The sequence below is a fragment of the Urtica dioica genome, chromosome 5 (genome assembly GCF_054948205.1).
Source record: "Urtica dioica subsp. dioica isolate 48M chromosome 5, U.dioica_male_clone48M_v1_H2, whole genome shotgun sequence".
Classification (NCBI taxonomy): Eukaryota; Viridiplantae; Streptophyta; class Magnoliopsida; order Rosales; family Urticaceae; genus Urtica; species Urtica dioica.
The window spans coordinates 41568702-41592948 of NC_142760.1; the positions used below are offsets into that span (position 1 = coordinate 41568702).

The 24247-nt window shown below is 37.8% G+C and overlaps 1 protein-coding gene across 1 annotated transcript; it reads right to left on the reverse strand.

The window, feature by feature from the left end:
* Positions 1-7486: 7486 nt before the first annotated feature.
* Positions 7487-10471, reverse strand: LOC149398610 (receptor-like protein 50). Its single transcript, XM_089615426.1, has 2 exons — positions 7645-10471; positions 7487-7555 (listed from the first exon to the last, which is right to left on the reverse strand). The coding sequence occupies exon 1, from the start codon at positions 10421-10423 to the stop codon at positions 7646-7648; it is 2778 nt and encodes a 925-aa protein (XP_089471552.1). The 5' UTR covers positions 10424-10471; the 3' UTR covers positions 7487-7555; position 7645.
* Between the last annotated feature and the right edge of the window lie 13776 nt (positions 10472-24247).

Consider the following 24247-nt stretch of genomic DNA (forward strand, 5'->3'; position numbering starts at 1 on the left):
GAAAATCCCGACCCCCGTGGTTTAGGGTCGATTCGATCCCCGTTATCGAGTCGCTTAAGGCCCCCGTGGCTCCGAAAATCCCGACCCCCGTGGTTTAGGGTCGATTCGATCCCCGTGATCGAGTCGCTTAAGGCCCCCGTGGCTCCGAAAATCCCGAACCCCGTGGTTTATGGTCGATTCGATCCCCGTGATCGAGTCGCTTAAGGCCCTCGTGGCTCCGAAAATCCCGACCCCCGTGGATTGGGGTCGCTGATTCCCGGGATCAAGTCGCTAATAGCCCCTATGGCTCAGAAATCAACGACGGGCTCAAAGTCCAGACGACCACCCACCAAGGCCATTGCCAAAAAGACAAGGAAAAAACTACCCCCAGACAGTTAAATTTCTCGCACGACAAGTCGCACGAGAAACTGGGGGGTTAATGTTGTGTGGGATTTTTACCCACCCAAAAAACATTAAGGCCCAACTCAACCAAGGGCGCATGGCGACCCCGGCCCAAAGAGTAGAGCCCGGGATTAAGACAAGTCGAGCTCGACCTCCAGGCAGGATCGACCTCCAGACGAGCTCGACCCCCAGGTAGGCTCGACCTCCAGGCGAGCTAGACCTCTAGGCAGCTCGATGTCAGCTCGACCTATGAGCTCGACCTCGGCAGCTCGGCCTCAGCTCGACCTCGTCAGTTCGACCTCGGCAGCTCGGCCTCAGCTCGACCTCGTCAGTTCGACCTCGTCAGCTCGACCTATGAGCTCGACCTCGGCAACTCGGCCTCAGCTCGACCTCGTCAGTTCGACCTCGTCAGCTCGACCTATGAGCTCGACCTCGGCAACTCGGCCTCAGCTCGACCTCGTCAGTTCGACCTCGTCAGCTCGACCTTGTCAGTTCGACCTCGTCAGTTCGACCTCGTCAGCTCGGCCTCAGCTCGACCTCGTCAGTTCGACCTCAGTTCGACCTCGTCAGCTCGACCTCGTCAGTTCGACCTATGAGCTCGACCTCGGCAGCTCGGCCTCAGTTCGACCTCGTCAGTTCGACCTCGTAAGCTCGACCTTGTCAGTTCGACCTCGTCAGTTCGACCTCGTCAGCTCGGCCTCAGCTCGACCTCGTCAGTTCGACCTCAGTTCGACCTCGTCAGCTCGACCTCGTCAGTTCGACCTCGTCAGCTCGACCTATGAGCTCGACCTCGGCAGCTCGGCCTCAGCTCGACGTCAGTTCGACCTCGTCAGATCGACCTCGTCAGTTCGTCATCGGCAGCTCGGCCTCAGCTCGACCTCGTCAGTTCGACCTCAGCTCGACCTCGTCAATTCGACCTCGGCAACTCGGCCTCAGCTCGACCTCGTCAGTTCGACCTCGGCAGCTCGGCCTCAGCTCGACGTCAGTTCGACCTCGTCAGCTCGACCTCGTCAGTTCGACCTCGTCAGTTCGACCTCGGCAGCTCGGCCTCAGCTCGACCTCGTCAGTTCGACCTCGTCAGCTCGACCTATGAGCTCGACCTCGGCAGCTCGGTCTCAGCTCGACGTCAGTTCGACCTCGTCAGCTCGACCTCGTCAGTTCGACCTCGGCAGCTCGGCCTCAGCTCGACCTCGTCAGGTCGACCTCGTCACAAAACCTGAGGAACCTTCAGGTAAAGCTCACAAAACCTGAGGAACCTTCAGGTGAGGCTCACAATACCTGAGGAACCTTCCGGTAAAGCTCACAAAACCTGAGGAACCTTCCGGTAAAGCTCTCAAAACCTGAGGATCCTTCCGGCAAAGCTCACAAAACCTGAGGATCCTTCCGGTAAAGCTCATAAAACCGGAGGGTCCCTCCGACCAAGTTTCCATAACTTTTCACATTCAAAATCCTATAAATACCTCTATTTTTCCCATTTGGAGGTAAGTTGGCTCACACTTACAAAAACCTCTGCTTTTCTCTCTCGAACCAAAAGCAAGACACCTAGACTAATGTTGAGCGTCGGAGTGCCCGCCGGAGGAAACGCCTCCGCGGTCCTTTAGTTCACTTCTCTCTCTTTTCCCAGGTGAAGGGGCGCCGGAAAACCCTTTCCGACACGGCGGAGGCAGGTCGGGAATCAAGGACGAAGAACGCGTTCCCGACGAAGAAGAAAGCAAAGCATTGTCTCCCTCTTACGATTCTAAGATCCTCTGAAGCTCCTGGACGCTCTGGGCTTAGTCCCGGACTCCCTTGAGCCCATTGGACTTTCGAAAAGTAATTTGGGCCGACCCCACACTAGGCACGTGACTATTCCAGGCACGCCACGTGTCCTCGAATGTTAAACCAAAAAAACGGCTTAACAGTAAGATCTAATACTAGCGGTTATAATTTTCGTTACTCTCTGCTTTCATATGATAACTAAATTATCAAAAAAAATTATTTTGATAATGCTAGTTACAAATGTTATTACTTTTTTTTTTTTTTGTGAATAAAAACGTACAGTGAGAGAAGTATGAGGACATATAAGTAAATACATCACAAAAAGAGCCATGTAATTAATGAAAAAACATAAATAAAAAAGATGCACAAAAATCCACTATACCCTTTAAAATTGGACATTTATGTACATTCCCCTTATATTTTAGCTATAACGAGTTAGTTGCCCGAGCATTGCCGCGGGTTGACTATTTTAGTTACTATATTTTTTGAAGAAAAACTGGGTGTTAATTTGATATGAAACATGATTTTATTAATTATTTCGGGGGAAAAAATCCTCATGTTTTTATGACAATCTCATTCTATACATAATTGATATCATTGAATGTCAAATTCAAAATAATCTGATTTTTACATTGAAGAGATATGCGCATGATTTGATGCCTAAAAGATGTAACCCAATATGAGAATAATGGTAAAATTGCAGCAATTTTATATAATCTATCATTTGCGTACATTAAAATTGTAGACGAAATACTGTACTTGGATTATAAACTAAAGCCAGAAGTCACGATAGACATGTGACCCCGGGAAAAATACATGTTTTTCTATGTCTTTACAAATATTCTCAATTGATGAGTAATGGCTATGCATATTAATATTAATGATTAATAGCCGACTTCTTCATCGAATATCCCTGCAATTATCCACAATAAATTTATTCATAATTTACAATTTCTATAAATAAATATTAAAAAGTACTTTTACCTGATGATATCTACTGTTTCCTTGATGTTATTGTATATATTGGGTGAACGATGGTCGTTACTGAAAAAAAATTAACAATACTATTAACAAAAATAAAAGTATTTATATTTACATAAAATAATGATATTTGATATCTAGTATTACATGTCAAAATATTTGTGGAGAGGTCATCATCCGACTTCATTAATGGAGTGATTAAAGTGTCTCTAACACATTAACTATTTGATGCTGGTCAAAAGTCAATAATGATAAGAATAAATTTTACAGTGATGAGCGTCTTTGAAAATTATATAAATATTAAATACTTACCCCCTTACTCGATCGTAACATGATCAAGACTTCTAATCCATAAAAAAATGAGGTCTTTGCTTACCAAACTTTTACAAACCTGTGTTTGACCATATTGTACAGTCGGTTTGGTCTTATCATTAGAGTGATAAGTTTATATGAATTTCTTTCATGGTCTCTTTGCTGATTTTGTAAATCAGAGCCCGGATGGTTGCACAGTCGCATCGGCAGCTGGAGATGAAACGCTGAGGTTCTGGAACGTTTTCGGAGTCCCAAAGGTGGCTAAACCGGCTCCAAAGGCAAACCCAGAGCCTTTTGCTCATTTGAATCGCATTCGATGAAGCTCCAACACATGAAGATTTCAAAAAAAATACTAGACAACCTTTGTTTTTGGAAATAGGACGACACATTGTGTAAAAAGATTTTTTTTTTTTTTTTTGGTATATCTATCTTCTTCAACATATATCAGTGATTGTATACTTAATCCGTATTAAAACAACGGTTTGTTGTGCTTCCAACAAGTCTCCGCAGTCTGTAGAATTCCATCATAATATAAAGATTTTATCATGCATTTTTGGGATACAAGATTTTATCTTGGAAGGCAAGATATTGTGCTCTGAAACAGATGTAACTCTTCAACCTTGGATCTTAAACACCTTAGGGGCTGTTTGGTAACATTTTTGTTTTTTGTTTTTAAAAATAAAAAAGTGACTTTAAGTAAAAAAAAACGTGTTTGATAAAGTCGTTTTTGTTTTTTGTTTTTAAAAATAGGGAAGAGAATAAAACAAAAACTGGAGAATAAAAAAAACTAGTTTTCAAAATTTTTAAAAACAAAAACTATTCTTCTTCTCTTCTTCTTCTTGTCCCGCGCGAGAAACACCTGCAACAAGAAAATTCGAAGCTCCGCCGTGAGCCTCATCATCACCACCCGACCCCGCCTCTCTTCTTCTTCCTTTCTTCTTGTCGCGCGCCATCTCCGCTGTGAGCCTCCATCACCGCGCGCTCCGAGCTGAGGAGAACGAGACTCGCCGAGAGCCGCCGTGACGCCGGAGCAAGAGAAACCACTGGGAAAGAAGTGAGAACCCTCCAAAGAAGCTTGAATTCGTTGATTGAGGTAAGAATTCCTCTCCTTGGATTGAAATTCGAAGCTAGGGGTTCATGAGATAGGATTTGTGGGTTTTTGATCCGGGTTGAAATCAGCAGAATTGGTTGGTTTTATATGTTTATTGAGCTCGGTTATTGATGATTATAGCTTGATTTTGAAGTTTGAGCATGGATTTCTTGTTACGGTTTGAATTTTGGCCGAATTTGGATATCTAGGGTTTGGGAACCCGAATTTTTGGGGCTTTTGGATTTTCTGAGGAATGATTAGTGATTCTGAAACGTGTTATGACTCTTTAGTGTTTGAGTTTTGATTGACAAGCCTCGTTTTGAATTGTTATGGTTTTGGACGAATTTTTGAGTAATATGTTATCTTGAATTTCCCGACAGCCTGACCCACTAGCGCTTAAGCCATCATAACTCGAGCTACAAAACTTGAAATTGATTGATTCTAGAGGAAAATGAAAGTAGACTCATGTAGCTTTCTAACGAGATATTACAAGCATACATACGACAAGAATAGCTATCTCAAAAACAGCCGTAGCTTTCTATCTTTGTTAGTCAAGATAGGCTTGCTTGTGTTTACTTTTCAAACCCAGAAAAGACTCAAGACTTGATGAAAAAATGTATTGGCTGGCTAGTGAATGTACTATATCAGCAATTATGTAAAAATGTCGTTACTTGATATTGGGTGTCATATCAATTTAACAACTTGATAAATTTATGTTGGTCACAGACTTGCTTGTGTTTACTTTTCAAATCCGAAAACTTCATGGAAAATTGTTTTGGCTGGTTACGGACCATTCAATTAGGATTAATATCACTTGGACCACATCTTTAACGTGTTGAATACATGGTGATTAAAACCTTCATTCAGAACTAGACGTTCCAATACTTGCTTGTGTTGATTTTTTGGCCAGCTCAGCTAAGACCAACAACTTCATGGAAAATTATATTGTCATGTCAGTTTCACAAGTTGATATAAAGATGAAAAAAAAACATCGTTATTGTGTAAACATGACAGGATCTATAAGACTATAACCACAATTAATAAGGAAGTATTTCATATTGTTTTTATTTTTATTTACAAAATAAAGATATTATGTGTGTTTTAAACTTTAATATTATCATTAATACCACAACACAAAAGGTTGCACGCGTCAAATATAATTTAGAACTGAGCCCAGCTCTAAAAATTTTGAGGCTAAAGAAAATTTATTTTTATAAGTTTTTAAATTTTTATTTACACTATTTAATATATTCGGGCCTAAATAATATATATTTTAAACTTAAAATATATTAAATTTAGATATTTTTCTATATAATTTAAACCTAACCAGAAGGTGATAGACTCAGTAAAGACCTATCTACAGTCCAAATTCAAGCTTAAGGACTTAGGGCCCTTAAAGTTTTTCCTTGGGCTGGAGATAGCCAGATCATCTGCTGGGATTGTGGTGAATCAAATGCAATATGCCTTACAAATCCTTGAAGACTATGGGTTCCTAGATTCTAAACCTGTCGCTTCGCCTATGAGTCCACATGCGGGTTTAAACTCCAAAGATGGTGTTCTATTAAATGATGTTACTCACTTTAGGAGTTTAATTGGTCGTTTATTATATCTAACTATAACTCGTCCAGATACATCATATGCTGTGAATTCATTAAGTCAGTTTTTACAGGCCCCACGTGACATTCACTTGCAGGCTGCACATAGGCTCATGAGATATATCAAAGGCTCACCTGGACAAGGGTTGTTCTTCTCTTCTTCCTCATCAACACAGCTGAAGGGTTTCACTGATGCAGACTGGGGAACCTGCACAGACACACGGAGGTCCATTACCGGAATTTGCGAGTTCATTGGAGACGGTTTAGTGGCATGAAAGTCGAAGAAGCAGAGCACCGTGGCCAGGTCATCTGCAGAAGCTGAATACAGGGCATTGGCCTTTGCTACCAGTGAAATACTCTGGTTACAGCAGTTGTTGCGTGATTTCCAAGTAACGCAAGGAAGTCCCACAGTACTGTATTGTGATAACCAAGCAGCGGTTTACATTGCCACTAATCCAGTGTTCCATGAACGCACAAAACATATAGAGATCGATCTCTACTTTGTGTGTGATCATGTGCAACGTGGAGATGTGAAGTTGTTGCCGATTCGTTCTCAGCATCAGCTTACAGATGCGTTCACGAAGCCTTTATCTGCCCCAGCACTGCGTTCTATTTTGTCCAAGCTTGGCCTCAAAGACATTTTTCGTCCAGCTTGAGGGGGAGTATTAGAATTCAGCTCGCTCAACTCATCAGTTCGCAGCTCGCTCAACTCATCAGTTCGCAGCTCGCTCAACTCATCAGCTCGGCATCTCGCTCAACTCCTCAGTTCGCTCAATAGCGTTTTATAAGTTTCTTTTTGGTTTTATCAGTTTACTATTTTCCCTTTCTTATTTGTTGTAAGTGAGGGGCACTTTAGTCTTTTCTCGTGGAACGTTGTTTTGTTCCTATATATGTTTGTACGCTTATGTATTTCAGATCAATTCAATCAATTCATTTTTTCAGCCATTCAAAATTTTCTCAAAAAACTTTTCCCAATTTTCTTCGTTCTCGATTCAGTTCTTGAAACAAGTCAAATAAAATTAGAAATAGACAAATCTTTTCATTGCCCGAATCTTCTCTGATTTTGGTCAAAGTTCATTAGTAAAAATATATTAAATACTTAGAAATTCGTAACTTAACCATGAAGTTTTGTGAAATATCATCAAGTTAAGGATTTTCTTTTTCATTCACAAAAAATTGTAGTTTAGTCGTAATTTATGCTTTTTGCGAGGTAAAATAAAATGAAAAAATTGCATGGTTCATGGGATAGATATGAATCACTCAGAGTCGATGGTTAATTATATTTTTGACACTGAAAAATGCGAGCACATAAAGTGGTTATACTCATCTAGATAATTACTTTCAACTTGAATACACTTAAGCAAAATGAAAAAAAAAAAGTTACATATTGATCTTCAAACAAACGTAGAACTGAAAACACCACTTCTCGTGCTCATTCCTGGGTAGGAAAGAAAAGAGTTAAAAATTTGAACAACCATACATATATATATATATAAATATCAAAGAGGAAATTACCGAAAATCGCACCTTATTTCCTTTGCTTTATTATGTCCGCTAGACATTTGCAGTATGGTTGTCTAGCAATCCTTTTTTGAAGCCAAAAATCGAATCTTCTGGTGAACAACAGAGCGTACCCAATGGATACTCCGATTCCGAGACCTGCACCGTATCCGATAATTGCAAAGAGCTTCCACGTCAGTGTTTCATCGTCAACCTCTTCATTGTCATCCTCTTCATTGTCATCCTCTTCGTCGCTACACGGCTTCGTCAATGGAAATCCACACAACCCCGAATTTCCACCATATGAATTGTTGTTGAACGTATTAAATTGTGTTCCTCGAGGTATTTCACCATCCAAGTTGTTGTGGGTGAGATTTAGAAAATTGAGTTGATGTAGATTTGAGGCCAGTTGTTGCGGGATCTCTCCGGCGAGCTCGTTGAATGAGAGGTCTAACCATTCGAGATTACTCAAATCTCCCAACGAGGGTGGGATCGGACCGACGAGATTGTTGCGAGCGAAATTGAGGCCTTTGAGCGAATCCAGCTTCCCGATCGCTTTCGGAATCGCACCCGTGAATCCATTTCTTGAAAAATCAATCGTTGTGAACAAGGTTTGGATTTTCTCCAGCTCCATGTAGTTTCCTTTCATTGACACCGCCACAGAGTCTTCATAATAGGCAGACCGGCTTTGCCTATTATGCAAGTACTCCAACTTATTTGCATGCGCACCGATCATTGCCTTGAAATTCTCAAAATATTTTGCTGGCAAGACACCCACAAACATGTTGTCGGAGAGATCCATGATTCTCAAAGTCTGAAAAGGAAAGCTACTCTTGGGATTCTTTATTGCACCGTGAAATCTGTTAGACCTCAATACAAGAACTTGTAGCTCTGGAAGAGACTCCAAGAACTGAGGAAAAACGCCATTGAGTTCGTTGTTTCCGACATCTAGAACTTCCAAACGCTTGGAGTTAAGCAAGGATCGCGGCAGCGGGCCTTCCAATTTGTTTCCGTTGAGGTTTAGCGTTCTCAAAGAGCTTCCATTTGAAAACGCTGAAGGAATAATGCCATCAAACTTGTTCATTCTCAAATCCAAAACTGACAAAGAGTTACTGAAATTTCCAAGGCACGGAAGGATATTGCCGTTGAAGCTGTTGTTTGACAGGTCGAGAACTTCGAGAAAATTTTGGTTGCAAATCAGAGATGATATTCCTCCACTCAATTGATTGTTGGATGCAAAAAATGCAACTGTAGACTGAGGCAGAATCGGAAGATGGCCTTGAAGCCGATTAGATCGGAGGTCAATGTATGCGAAGCTATGATTCAGTGGAGGAACTGGGCTTATGTGTGTCAATGAGTTGTAAGAAAGATTCAGACCACTATATGAATCATTGGTGAGATTCCACAACCATGAGGGAATACTACCTTCAATTTTGTTTTGGGAAAGGTCTAAATTTCGTAATCGTTCTAAGCTTTTCAGACCGTTTGGGAACTGAGAAATATTGCAAGAAGACAAAAACAAAGCCCAAAAAGTGTTTGATTTCAAGACAGTGTAGTTGGAATGGGGGATGGAAATAACAGATAATAAGCTATTAAAAGAAAGGTCTAGATAATCAAGTGTTCTAAGCTCTAAAAAATGTTCCAATATGACGACACCACTCAATTTATTGTTCCCTAGATCCAAGACCGTTAGATTTGGAAGGGAATATAACCAAGTGGGTATTGTCCCATAAAGAAGGTTGTTGTTTAAACTTAAGGATCGTAAATTCAATGGAAGAGGTCCCAAGATTTGATGATTTGAAGAGTCACATAGAAAAGCTTTTTTAGTTGATGAGTTGCTACAAAGATAGGGTAGCTGGCCTTCAAATTTGTTGTATGAAAGATCTAAATCAGTGATTTCACTGCTGAAAAATGGAAAAGGAGGAGGAGGTGGTAGTGTGACATAACTACAATTTACTACAGAAAGATATACTATTTTTTTTAAAGCTTGAGATAAATAGGTGGTATCTATCTCTAATAATCTTATGTTGGAAAGCTTCAAATCAGTGAGTTGACTGGTCCAATTTTGTTTAGGGAATGAAACATTGAGACTTGGGCTATCTACTAAATAGAGATCTGTAAGGTTTGGCCGCCGAAAAATATGTTCTGGAAATTCCCCTTTGAGTTTGTTGGAATAAAGAACCAGAGATGTAAGAGAAGTTGAGAGGTTCATGAAAGAATTGGGTAAGACGTCAAACATGTTGACATACTCTAATCTCAAGTGTGTGAGAGAAGTTAGGTTCGTCAGGATTCGATTCAAGCTACTTGTCTCGGCTCTTAACTCATAATATTGACTGAAACCAGAATCAATCTCAAGTGAGAGCAAGTTAGACAAGTAAGCAAGTTCTGGAGGAATATGGCCACTGAAATTGGATTCTAAAAGGGAAAGAGAAAGCAAGCTGGGAAACCTACCAAAGTTGGGAGAGATTGAAGATCCTTTGAAATCATTAAATGAGAGATCGAGAGATTGGAGATGAGTGAGAGAGAAGAGGCTGCTGTTGGAGTCGATGACACCTTGTAGCCCACCGAAGTAGAGGTCGAGACCAACGACGTGACCGGTCACATCGTCGCACGTGACTCCACTCCAATTGCAACAATCCTTGTAAATGTTCCAACTGATATAATCATTTGTGATAACATGAAAAGAGTTTTTGAAAGTGAGCAAAGAAGTGTTATCATGAGGATGACAGAGTATTGGCGAAGAATTTGTTGAAAAAGGATTGAGGAAGAAGAGAAACAGAGGAATCACACACAAAACCCAACCCATTATCTGATCTGAGTAGTGATGAGTTATTATTGTACGAGGTTTTATTTTATCACATTCGAAGATACAGCTTATATATAAGTTCGCCCAATAAATATCGATTATTTGGGGGCATATTCGTAATTCTCAGATACACTCGTACCAAATTACATCCACAATAAATTAAATGAACTGGGACCAGCGACAAAATAACTTTGTTCTAACGGATTACATCCACAATAAATTAAATAAACTGGGACCAGGGACAAAATAACTTTGGTCTGGACTATAGAAATAAATTTATAATTGCAATTAATCCGGAGTTTTACAAAAGTGGACTTAATTACAAGTTTTGTGCATTTCACTTCGTCCCCCCTTCTTGCTTGTGTTTACTTTTCAAATCTAGAAGAAAAAAAAAAGATTAGACTGGCTAGTGAATGTTCTATCAGCATTGAATAAATATGTTGGACCACATCGCTAAGTATCCCCAAAGACTTCTATGCAACGATGCATTTGTCGATAATAAACAGAGTGACATCTCTAATTTAATTATTTCTTTGTTAGTCAAGATAGGCTTGTTTGTGTTTACTTTTCAAACCCAGAAAAGACTCAAGACTTGATGAAAAAATGTATTGGCTGGCTAGTGAATGTACTATATCAGCAATTATGTAAAAATGTCGTTACTTGATATTGGGTGTCATATCAGTTTAACAACTTGCTAAATTTATGTTGGTCACAGACTTGCTTGTGTTTACTTTTCAAATCCGAAAACTTCATGGAAAATTGTTTTTGTTGGTTACTAACCATTCAATTAGGATTAATATCACTTGGACCACATCTTTAACGTGTTGAATACATGGTGATTAAAACCTTCATTCAGAACTAGACGTTCCAATACTTGCTTGTGTTGATTTTTTGGCCAGCTCAGCTAAGACCAACAACTTCATGGAAAATTGTATTGTCATGTCAGTTTCACAAGTTGATAGAAGAAAGATGAAAAAAAAACATCGTTATTGTGTAAACATGACTGGGTCTATAAGACTATAACCACAATTAATAAGGAAGTATTTCATATTGTTTTTATTTTTATTTACAAAATAAAGATATTATATGTGTTTTAAACTTTAATATTATCATTAATACCACAACACAAAAGGTTGCACGCGTCAAATATAATTTAGAACTGAGCCCAGCTCTAAAAATTTTGAGGCTAAAGAAAATTTATTTTTATAAGTTTTTAAATTTTTATTTACACTATTTAATATATTCGGGCCTAAATAATATATATTTTAAACTTAAAATATATTAAATTTAGATATTTTTCTATATAATTTAAACCTAAAATATATTAAATTTCGATAAAAACGTTTATTTAGAGGAGACCTAAAGCAATTGCTTGACTTCCCTAGAGATCAAGTTGGACTTAAGTAGAGCAAAGACCAACTTTAGATTCTGAGTAAAAACAAAAGACTAACTTTATTAGTTCTTTCATTTCTTATTATTGTTATATTGTAAATACTACCGTTTTCGTTTATTTTTTACAAAAAAAAATTATTTTAACTCCCCAAAATACCATTAATAGAATATATATTTATTTACTATTATATTAAAAAAAAAATCAAAACTTCTCTTTAAAAAAATCCTTAACTTTTTGTAAAGAAAGTTTTTTATTTAATTTTTTTTTATATATGAATAGAAATTAAAGAGTTCTTTCATTAAGGGTATTTTAGAGAGTTCAATTTTTTTTTTTTTTTGTAAAAAATAAACGAAAAAGTGGTATATTTGCAATATAACATATTTATGAGGGAGATATATGTCATTTATATTAAGCTGAAAGAATATATTTGAAAAATTGAGAGTATAAATTGCGCACTTCGATTCAACACAATATCAATGAAATTTTCCCTATAAATAAGTAGAGCAAAGACGAAGTTTAGATTCCTAGCAAAACAAAAGACTAACTTTATCAGTTCCTTCATTTCTTATTATTTCGATAAATAATGTTAATAAATACATGCCGACTTTAAACTATCAATCTTGAATTCGCTAAGAAACGTGTTTATAATTCCCTTGAATTTAATATACAAACCTCAGGAAGTGTTTCCCCCAATTCGCTATCTTTGTATTGACTCTTCTAATATTTCTCCAACTTCTTCCGTTTCTCTTCACCTAGCTAAACAAACCAAAAAACAAATGGAAGTCACAAACTTCCTAGCAAGCCTACCACCACTCCACAACAAAACCGCCACCATCACTTCTCAAATAATGCTATTTTAGTTCTTTTTTATTATCCTTTAGTTTTTTTTTTTCTTAAACCTATTGGTAAGTGTGTATTTTACACACTTATTTACATTCTTAAGGCTTGTTTTGATAAGTTTTAATCAAATTTTGTTGTGCTTTTAATGTGTTTTTGTGTTTAATGTGCATAAAAAATATTGTAAACAAGTTTTGAAGCTTAAATGATCAATTGGGAACAAAACAAATGATTTCGGGAGCCAAACGTATTGATTTGAAAATTTTCAAAATTTTGAATCAGAAGTTGCCAAACGATCGGCAACCCTTGCCAGACCAGGATTGAAGTTGGCGATTGATCGCCAGTTACGTGCAAAAATCCAAAAATTGAGTTTGTTGATGTAATCTCGACCGTTGATCAAAAGAACTTCGGTTTTCACACCAAAAAAGCTTAGAAGAGGAGGAGTGTCACCATTGACGTTCAAGTTTCATTCTGATTCTCGCTAGATCTACGCTAGTTTTATTTTATCTTCTCTATTATTTGTGATTATGAATGCTCAAGTTTATTTGTTTTACTTTTATTTTAGAATGTAAATATGTTAGCTAGGGCTATGATGTAGTCATGATTGATTCTTGTTGGATTATGGTTTGTTAATGCTATTTTATTTCCAACTCGAAAATCCTCGGCGCGTTACTCTGTTGGAATCGTTCTTCAAGATCTTTCCAAATATATGCGGCTGAGTCGTTGTAAATCACACTTGATGAGATTTCCTTGGATACTGAATTGAGCATCCACGCAATGATGATGTCATTGTTTCTCTTCCAAGAGTTGAGGCAATTTGGATCGGAGCCACTTGGTTTGGGAATAGATCCATCAACAAAGCCGAATTTATTCTTCACGGAGAGCGCGATCTTCACTGATCTCTTCCATGTCGGATAATTGTCTCCTGTGAGCGCATTCGTAACAAGAATTTGACCAGTTGTATCGGTGTGATGCAGAAAGAAAGGATCTAGGGTTTCTTCATTTGGAAATCGCCGCGATGTGATTCCCATCGCCGGAGATTCATTCTCAGATTCTTGAGTCGCCATGGAGGAAAAGAAGACGAATGAGAGGAAGAAAAGAAAAACCGAAAGTCTACCTTAGACGAAGGTGGAGATGAGCGGAGCGAATTGCTCTGATACCATTTCACAACTGAGCTTCGTCGGACATTTGCAGAGAGATATTCGGAGAAGAAATTTGAAAAAAAGGAATATATCTCATTAAAAAAAACAATTATAACATGGGTATTTATAGTTATTGATAACCAAAACAAACGACAAAGAAAATAATAAAGGAAATAAACGACCACTAACTAACTAAAACGACCTAAACCAAAACTCTCTTATTCCAATAATGTTTGTAATTGTTCTAATAGGGTTAGAGACCGGGAGGTGATAATCCGACAGACCGGGAGGTGATAATCCGACAATTTGATAGATTTATCGGCGACTCAGGAGAGATCAATAATTACAATTAAGTGAGTTTGACTAGCAACATAGAGAATAAATTGGGATAAATTGTGTTAGAAATTTCCAACAAGATCAAGATTAGTGAAATCGAAATCTAGTCGTTTTTTTTATTAATTTGAATCACATTATTTATTTTATTCTTGCTTATTTTATTTTAATCTTTCATCAAATTTAATTTATATTTAATATTTATTATTTAATTAGAAAAGATAATTATAATAGTTCATTAATTTTGATATTAGTTATCATGGTTCGACACTCATTCTTATAACTTTATATTACTTCTGCTGACATGTTGTACAGTGAATTTTCGCAACATCTATTTTTATATGTTTAAGCTTAAGAGTGATAAATGGGTAGTCATTGGCTTGTTTTGAATACGTGAGAAACGCCTAACTTTTTATTAAACATGCGTTTGATTCTTTGGCGGCTTCTGTTTATATATATTTGTTTACTTTTTTTTATTTTAAGAACATGTGATTTAAACCTCATCATTTTAGGTGATGTAATATGAAGCACGTCATTAATAAAGAAAAGGGTTATGATTTATATCAAGGATTTAAAAACCGGGGGAACCGGACGGGAACCGGTCCGGTTCCCCCTTTTTGGAGCTCCCCGGCACCGGAACCACCAAAACCGGAACTTTCCGGTGGTTCCGGGAAAACCGTCGCGACCCAGACCATTTTTGTCAGCTTTCTGACCGGATCCCGCCGTCCCGCCATTTCCCGACGCGACGAAGGCCAAATCTTCCCAGATCCCGCCGGTAACCCGTTTCCCGGTCCACTTCCCGGCCAAATTTTATTTTTTGATGATTTTGAGTTTAAAACTTGAAATTTCTTGATAATTTTTGAAGATTAAGTATAAATTGATAGTTGTGAACTTAAATGTAGTGTTGATTTAAGGTTTGTGTTCATGATTCTAATTTTTTGTAATTAATCCGAATTATTTGGTAATTTTTTGATTATTTAGTGATGATTAAGGTTTTGATGAAGTGGTTTATTGATTTATGAAGATATTTTGTGACTTGTTTTTAATTTTAGAAATTTTGTGTTGATGTTTGTAATTTTTTTGGATTTAATCCGAATTATTTGATAATTTTGTGATTAGTTAGTGATGATTAAGGTTATGATGAACTTGTTTATTGATTTATGAATAAATTTGTGACTTGTTTTTAATTTTAGAAATTTTGTGTTGATGTTTGTAATTTTTTTGGATTTAATCCAAATTATTTGATAATTTTGTGATTAGTTAGTGATGATTAAGGTTATGATGAACTTGTTTATTGATTTATGAAGAAATTTTGTGACTTGTTTTATCCTACGTACTTTGTATGTTTTTTTTGTATATTTCTTTTCTGAATTCCCCTCGGTAAATACCGGTATTTGACGGTATTCCTCTACGGTAACGGTAAGTTCAACGGTACCGGTTTCCTTTTTTTTTTCTCGCTTCCCCCGGTATTCCTTTACGGTACGGGCGGTTACCAGTAAATTCGAAGGCTCGGAACGGTAACGGTAACGGTATTTCGATCCTTGATTTATATAACTATGTGCTTACGAGTCAATTCCGAACATCTCCTAGCAAAGATAGTTCCTTATCTTAGTTGGTCTTTAATTCAAGACTCATATGTATAAGGTAACTTCTTACACACAACTTTGTTGATCCATCGATCCATTAAAGTCGTCTAGAATAGTTATAGAATCTACTTAATTAATACCTTAAAGACATTTAATTAATACCTTAAAAGACATTTAAAAAAACTATAAAATTACATTTATTTAAAACTAAAAATAAAATATAATTACAATGATAGTATAAATAAAATAAAAATTATATTTAAATATGTTGCTGAGACTTGAGAATTATATATAAAATCTATGTTTTTTTATGAATAAATTATATATATAAATTATGTCGGTTTTTTTTCGGTTTGCCTCTCGGCAAGCGGTAAACCCCTCAAATTACAGTTTGTCCATTGACAGCAGTTTGCCTCTTACCCGTCAGCTTGTCTGTCGGCTTGCCCGTAAAATCGAAACACCGACAAGGTAACGGTAAACGACATTTGATTCCTTGGGTTGTATAGGTAGCTTCAGAATTTCGTCTGCTTCAAAGGACAAGAAGATCAAATTTATGTTCAAGTGATCATGATAAGAGACTTTGGAGTTTTGAAGTCAACACAACTGAAGTCGATCAATTCGGTAAATTACATATGATATGTGCAACTTTTCATGATGTGCTATTAAACATATCAATATAATATCATACATAAATATTTCTGTGCTGTAAATTAAAGCAATATCTACATTATTGATGATCGTACATTCACTAGCCACTAGCCAGTACAATTTTTCAAGTCTTTTAGTCTTTTTCTGGGTTTGAAAATTCAACACAAGCAAGTCTATCTAGAGTAGACTAACATAGAGTGTCTACACGTATAAAAAAAAAAAGAGGATAATGATTGAAGACACACAACAGAATTGACTAGTTCTTTTTTTTGCAGCAACCTCGAAAGAGACATGAGACAGAAGATTCAACATGTATATACCATTCAAATAATAAAATGAGCTTCCTATGAAAAAAAAAAGAAAAGAAAAAGAGCTTTAACCTTATTATATGTGTCAGCCTTATTATTATTATATATATATATATATATATATATATATATAACAGAATTGACTAGTTCTTTTTTTTGCAGCAACCTCGAAAGAGACATGAGACAGAAGATTCAACATGTATATACCATTCAAATAATAAAATGAGCTTCCTATGAAAAAAAAAAGAAAAAAAAAAGAGCTTTAACCTTATTATATGTGGCAGCCTTATTATTATTATTATATATATATATATATATATATATATATATATAGCTCTACAGTGGCGTGAGAAAATTCTTAGTGACTGACTAGAAAGGCCAACTTTTAAACTTTAGTTTTACTTAACGAAGTGTCTTAGAATGCGCTTTTTTTTTTCTGACCATTAAGGATATTATATTATAATTTATATACTCGGAGTGCGTTTAATTTCTTTTCCAAATCACCAAGAAAAGATCAGTATAGTAATAAAAGAGCAGAAAGCAAATTAGATTGAATAAGAATGTATAGAAATTATAGAATCAATGGAGATGAATGGTGAACAGCTCTGATATTCTTTTATTGATGCTTTCCTTATATAAGCAATAATAATAAGGACTGCTAGGGTTACAAGAAAATATATGAAAAGATAATGTAAAAGGTAATTCTATTTTACAGCTGTCTATTTTCCTAGGATTCCTTTTCTACTCTAACGGTATCATTCTGATGCAGATAGGATTGCCACATCATCAAGGAGGCTGTAAGATAAAACGACAATCACTCATGTATGTCGTTTATTTTAACATTCCCCCTTGATTCGAACTCCCCCGAGATGTTACACCTAGCCGACGTCTAAGATCGGAGAAGAAGGACTGAGACAGTGGTTTCGTTAGGATGTCGGCAATTTGATCAGTGGCAGGGATATGGCGTACTTGGAGGGTCTTATCAAGAACTTTCTCCCTCACAAAATAAAGATCCAAGTCCATGTGTTTGGTTCTTGAATTTTGAATCGGATTTGCAGAGAGGAGGACCGCGCTGAGGTTATCGACCCAGATGATGGGGCTTCTGGAAGTGTTGACGCGTAGTTCTCGGAGAAGCGATTTCAGCCACAAGATTTCGGCGGTGGCGCTGGCAAGACTCCGATACTCTGCTTCCGTCGATGACCTAGACACGGTCGGTTGTTTCTTCGAGCTCCAGGTTACCATATTTTTACCCAAATAGACACACATACCACTTGTGGATCGACGGTCGTCTACATCAGTTGCCCAATCCGAGTCGGAGAATCCAATGATGTCGAGGGACTTGGAGTGGTGTAAGGTGAGCCCAAACTCTTGCGTGCCTTGAAGATACCGAAGAATCCGCTTTACTGCTTTCCAGTGTGGCTCACGAGGTAAGTGCATAAACTGACTTACTTTGTTCACGCTGAAGCTGATTTCTGGTCTCGTTATTGTAGCGTATTGCAAGGCTCCCACTACACTACGATATAGAGTAGCGTCAATCACCGGATCTCCATCGTGAGCCGACAATCGCAGACCACTCAGCATTGGTGTAGGAAGAGGATTTGCCTCTACCATTTTTGTTCGTTGAAGAAGTTCTGTTATGTATCTCTGTTGGCACAGGTGAATCCCTTTCTCCGAGTATCGAACTTCAACTCCAAGGAAATAACTCAAAGGTCCTAAATCCTTCAATGAGAATATGCGATTCAACATCGAGATTAGGTATTGAATTTCCTTAGTGTTACTTCCTGTGATGATAATATCGTCGACGTAGACGAGCAGGTAAATTGCCGAGGACTTCGTGAACTTTACAAACAACGAAGTGTCTGCTTTTGAGCCAATGAACCCGAGCTGGATGAGAGTTGAGCTGAGCTTATCGAACCACGCACGTGGTGCTTGCTTAAGCCCATAGATGGCTTTGTGGAGCCGACAAACTTGGTGAGAGTTGGTGGAGACCTCAAAGCCTGGTGGCTGCGCCATGTACACTTCTTCGGTAAGCTCTCCATTTAAGAATGCGTTATTTATATCCAGTTGATTTATTTTCCATCCTCTCGCCAGAGCAATTGTCAGAACCACTCTTATCGTGACAGGCTTGACGACCGGTGAGAAAGTGTCGGTATAGTCAAATCCCGCTACTTGGTCAAAGCCTTTTGCGACGAGCCTAGCTTTGTACCGAGCCACTGTCCCACACGAGTGCCTCTTCACTTTGAACACCCATTTTGAGCCCACAATCTTTCTGTTGACGGGTGGCGCTGCCAAAGACCAGGTGTTGTTGATTTTCAAAGCTTCAAGTTCAGCAAGCATGGCTGACCTCCACTGTGGTGCTGATAGGGCAGCTTCTACCGAAGATGGCTCTGTTTCAAACAGGTTAGGCACAACAATATTGTAGATTTTTGGTTTCTTTATTCCTGCTTTCCCTCTTGTCACCATGGGGTGTTGATTTTGGGATTCAGGTTGGTTAATTTGTCTACTTATTTCTGTTACTGGCTGTTCTATTTCATGAAAAGGTGTATTTGACTGAGGTGTTTGTGGTGCATTTTCTGTGTTATCAGGTGTAGTATGAGAGTTTGCAGGGTGAGAGGATGAAGAGGAGACTGGTGCGTGTTCATGAATAGGGAGAGTAGGAATGTTTGTTACCTTCACCGAGGGTTGGAGCTCCATCAAGGGTCGCTGAGCCAGGTTTGTATCCGCTTCTTTATTCACCGAAGATGACCTGTTTTGAGTTAGTTCATAGGGAAAAACTGACTCATTGAACGACACATCCCTAGAAATGTAAATTCTCCCATCCGAGGCCAAGCACTTATACCCTTTGTGTTGTGGTGTGTATCCGATGAAAGTACATGGCTGGGACCTAAATTCCAGTTTATGCTTATTATAAGGCCGTAGGTTAGGAAAGCATTGACATCCAAAAATCTTAAGCATATTGTAGTTTGGTTTTCTAGCCATGAGTTTCTCATAGGGGCTGATGAATTTTAGAACACTCGAGGGTAATCGGTTTATGAGGTAAATGCCCGAAAAAAAAGCATCGTCCCAGAATTTTTGAGGCATGTGAGCTTGTGCAAGAAGGGTAAGCCCAGTTTCTATTATGTGTCGGTGTTTTCGCTCGGCAAGGCCATTTTGTTCGGGTGTGTGTGGACAGGAAAGAAAGTGTTCTATTCCTAGGGTATCAAAAAACTTTGTAAGTGCTCTATATTCTCCCCCCCAATCTGATTGAACTCTCTTGATTTTTTGACCTAATTGAAGCTCAACTTTGGTTTTAAACTTTGAGAAAACTTCATAGACCTCTGATTTTGTTTTCAGGGAGTAGATCCAGGTATACCTAGTGTAGGCATCAATGAAGCTTACATAGTAGCGATAACCATTTCTGGAAGTGATGGGTGAGGGTCCCCACAGGTTGGAGTGGATTATTTCAAGGGGTTTTGAGACAGTGGATTCGCTTTTTGAGTAAGGTAATTTGTGAGATTTTCCCTGTTGGCAAGCTGAGCAGAAATAAGGATTCATTGAAATAGAAGAGTTACATAGAGATGCAATTTTTTTGATAATTTGAGTTGTAGGGTGGCCAAGACGTTTATGCCACTCAATTACATCATGTCTATTGTAACTAGAAACTGACTCAGATTTTTGAACCATGTAAACAGTGGGTTCATTGACATTTAGGGAATTTAAAGACAAACTACTAGACTTGGTGTTGGTGATGGCGTTGCGAAAGCGTTGGAGATGATGAGCTGGTGAAAGGTCGAGCTGATACAAACCCTGACTAACCGTCCCTCGAAGAAGTACCTGCCCCGTTATTGAATCCTTCACAAGACAGTAAGTTGAATGAAACTCAAAGAAAACATTATTTTCTTTAGCAAACTGTGATACACTGATAAGATTTTTAGTAATGGAAGGGACATGAAGCAAGTTTCGAAGGATAAAGAATTTTGGGGTTTTTGAAATTTTTTTTGTTTGTGTAAGAGTAGAACAGCCAATATTAGAAATGAGTAGACCTTTACCGTTCCCGATCTGAACCTTGTTGTTTCCTCTGTACTCAGAACCCATATTCAGGTTGTTGAGATCGCTTGTGACGTGGTTCGTTGCTCCCGAGTCAGGATACCAAGCTTCATCAGCAGCCTGATCATTTGAGGAGAACATGGCAGCCATGGCAGATGGGTTGTGCGCCGAAAAGGTATTGTTGGTGTTGTTGTTATTTCCACTGTTGGTGTAGTTTTCTCCTCCGTTGTTACCCATGTATGAGCTGTTGTAGCGATTGTAGCATCTGTTCGCTGAATGACCTTGCTTACCACAGATCTGACATTGGAGGCGATTGTTTGGATTGAAGCGACCTCTTCCTCTGCTGGTTCCACGTCCGCCACGTCTTGAGGTAAAATTGTTGCCCGAGCCTTGGTTGACAGTGGTTGGCTTCCTCTGATTTGTTGTGAGATGGACACTGGGAAGAGATGAATCTTGAGTTGTTGCAGAGGACCTATCAAGCCGAGCTTCAAAGCTGAGAAGGAGCGAGCCAACATCATTGGTGGTGAACGCCTCGGATCTGGTGGTGATGGAGACTACAACCGGGTCATAGTCACTCCCAAGGCCGGCAAGGATGTGGAGGACTTGATCTTCTTCTTGGAGCTTGTGACCTGCAGATGCCAGAAAATCCATACAAGTCTTCATCTTGGTAAGGTATTCTCTCATCGTCATGGCTCCTTTTTTCATTGTTTGGACCTGCAGTTTGTACTGCAGTATTTTTGCCTTCGATTGACCTGCAAAAGCCTGTTCAAGGGCTGACCATACTTCGTGAGAAGTGTTCAGACCAACAGTGGTGACCAGAACACCTTCACTGATGGAGGCAAGAAGCCAAGAGACTAGGAGTTGATCCTGTCTTTCCCAATGATCAAAAACTGGGTTTGGGAGCCCATTTAGGGTCTCTGGTGGTCGTCTTGCAGAGCCTGTGAGGAAGGCAGTGAGGCCATGACCTCTAACTGCGGCTGAGACTTGCTGACGCCACAACAGGTAATTTGAATCAGAGAGTCTGATTGTGAGGACCTGATGGCCAGGGTTTATGACTGGTTGAGGTATTTCTGGTAGGTTTTCTGGGTTGTTTTGTGGGATAGGGTCCAGGACTTCTTGGTTGATTTCTGGGTTCTGTTCTGCCATTTCTGTTGAGCTGTATTCAGCTCTGATACCATATAGAAATTATAGAATCAATGGAGATGAATGGTGAACAGCTCTGATATTCTTTTATTGATGCTTTCCTTATATAAGCAATAATAATAAGGACTGCTAGGGTTACAAGAAAATATATGAAAAGATAATGTAAAAGGTAATTCTATTTTACAGCTGTCTATTTTCCTAGGATTCCTTTTCTACTCTAACGGTATCATTCTGATGCAGATAGGATTGCCACATCATCAAGGAGGCTGTAAGATAAAACGACAATCACTCATGTATGTCGTTTATTTTAACATAATGTAGCGTAGGAATACTAATTTATATGTACATTATTAGTCAATGAACTGTGAGACGGGTCTTCTCTTCTTAAATAGTCTAATAATCAAAGGTCGAAATATTGATATCGACGGATATACCGTGAGTCTAATGTTATAGAGATATCGTTTATTAATAGATATATCGACAGATAAGAGATAATTTTCATTGTTTAGTTTTTACTTGAATTTATCATTTTCAACTCTTCTTTTTCAGTTTTAAAGGTTGATTTCAAATTATTTTAAAAAAAATTCTTGTGTTTTCACTTAAAATTACGAAGTAGTAAGATCTAATACTAGCGGTTATAATTTTCGTTACTCTCTGCTTTCATATGATAACTAAATTATCAAAAAAAATTATTTTGATAATGCTAGTTACAAATGTTATTACTTTTTTTTTTTGTGAATAAAAACGTACAGTGAGAGAAGTATGAGGACATATAAGTAAATACATCACAAAAAGAGCCATGTAATTAATGAAAAAACATAAATAAAAAAGATGCACAAAAATCCACTATACCCTTTAAAATTGGACATTTATGTACATTCCCCTTATATTTTAGCTATAACGAGTTAGTTGCCCGAGCATTGCCGCGGGTTGACTGTTTTAGTTACTATATTTTTTGAAGAAAAACTGGGTGTTAATTTGATATGAAACATGATTTTATTAATTATTTCGGGGGAAAAAATCCTCATGTTTTTATGACAATCTCATTCTATACATAATTGATATCATTGAATGTCAAATTCAAAATAATCTGATTTTTACATTGAAGAGATATGCGCATGATTTGATGCCTAAAAGATGTAACCCAATATGAGAATAATGGTAAAATTGCAGCAATTTTATATAATCTATCATTTGCGTACATTAAAATTGTAGACGAAATACTGTACTTGGATTATAAACTAAAGCCAGAAGTCACGATAGACATGTGACCCCGGGAAAAATACATGTTTTTCTATGTCTTTACAAATATTCTCAAATGATGAGTAATGGCTATGCATATTAATATTAATGATTAATAGCCGACTTCTTCATCGAATATCCCTGCAATTATCCACAATAAATTTATTCATAATTTACAATTTCTATAAATAAATATTAAAAAGTACTTTTACCTGATGATATCTACTGTTTCCTTGATGTTATTGTATATATTGGGTGAACGATGGTCGTTACTGAAAAAAAATTAACAATACTATTAACAAAAATAAAAGTATTTATATTTACATAAAATAATGATATTTGATATCTAGTATTACATGTCAAAATATATATTTGTGGAGAGGTCATCATCCGACTTCATTAATGGAGTGATTAAAGTGTCTCTAACACATTAACTATTTGATGCTGGTCAAAAGTCAATAATGATAAGAATAAATTTTACAGTGATGAGCGTCTTTGAAAATTATATAAATATTAAATACTTACCTCCTTACTCGATCGTAACATGATAAAGACTTCTAATCCATAAAAAAATGAGGTCTTTGCTTGCCAAACTTTTACAAACCTGTGTTTGACCATATTGTACAGTCGGTTTGTTCTTATCATTAGAGTGATAAGTTTATATGAATTTCTTTCATGGTCTCTTTGCTGATTTTGTAAATCAGAGCCCGGATGGTTGCACAGTCGCATCGGCAGCTGGAGATGACACGCTGAGGTTCTGGAACGTTTTCGGAGTCCCAGAAGTGGCTAAACCGGCTCCAAAGGCAAACCCAGAGCCTTTTGCTCATTTGAATCGCATTCGATGAAGCTCCAACACATGAAGATTTCAAAAAAAATACTAGACAACCTTTGTTTTTGGAAATAGGACGACACATTGTGTAAAAAGATTTTTTTTTTTTTTTGGTATATCTATCTTCTTCAACATATATCAGTGATTGTATACTTAATCCGTATTAAAACAACGGTTTGTTGTGCTTCCAACAAGTCTCCGCAGTCTGTAGAATTCCATCATAATATAAAGATTTTATCATGCATTTTTGGGATACAAGATTTTATCTTGGAAGGCAAGATATTGTGCTCTGAAACAGATGTAACTCTTCAACCTTGGATCTTAAATTACGCGGGAC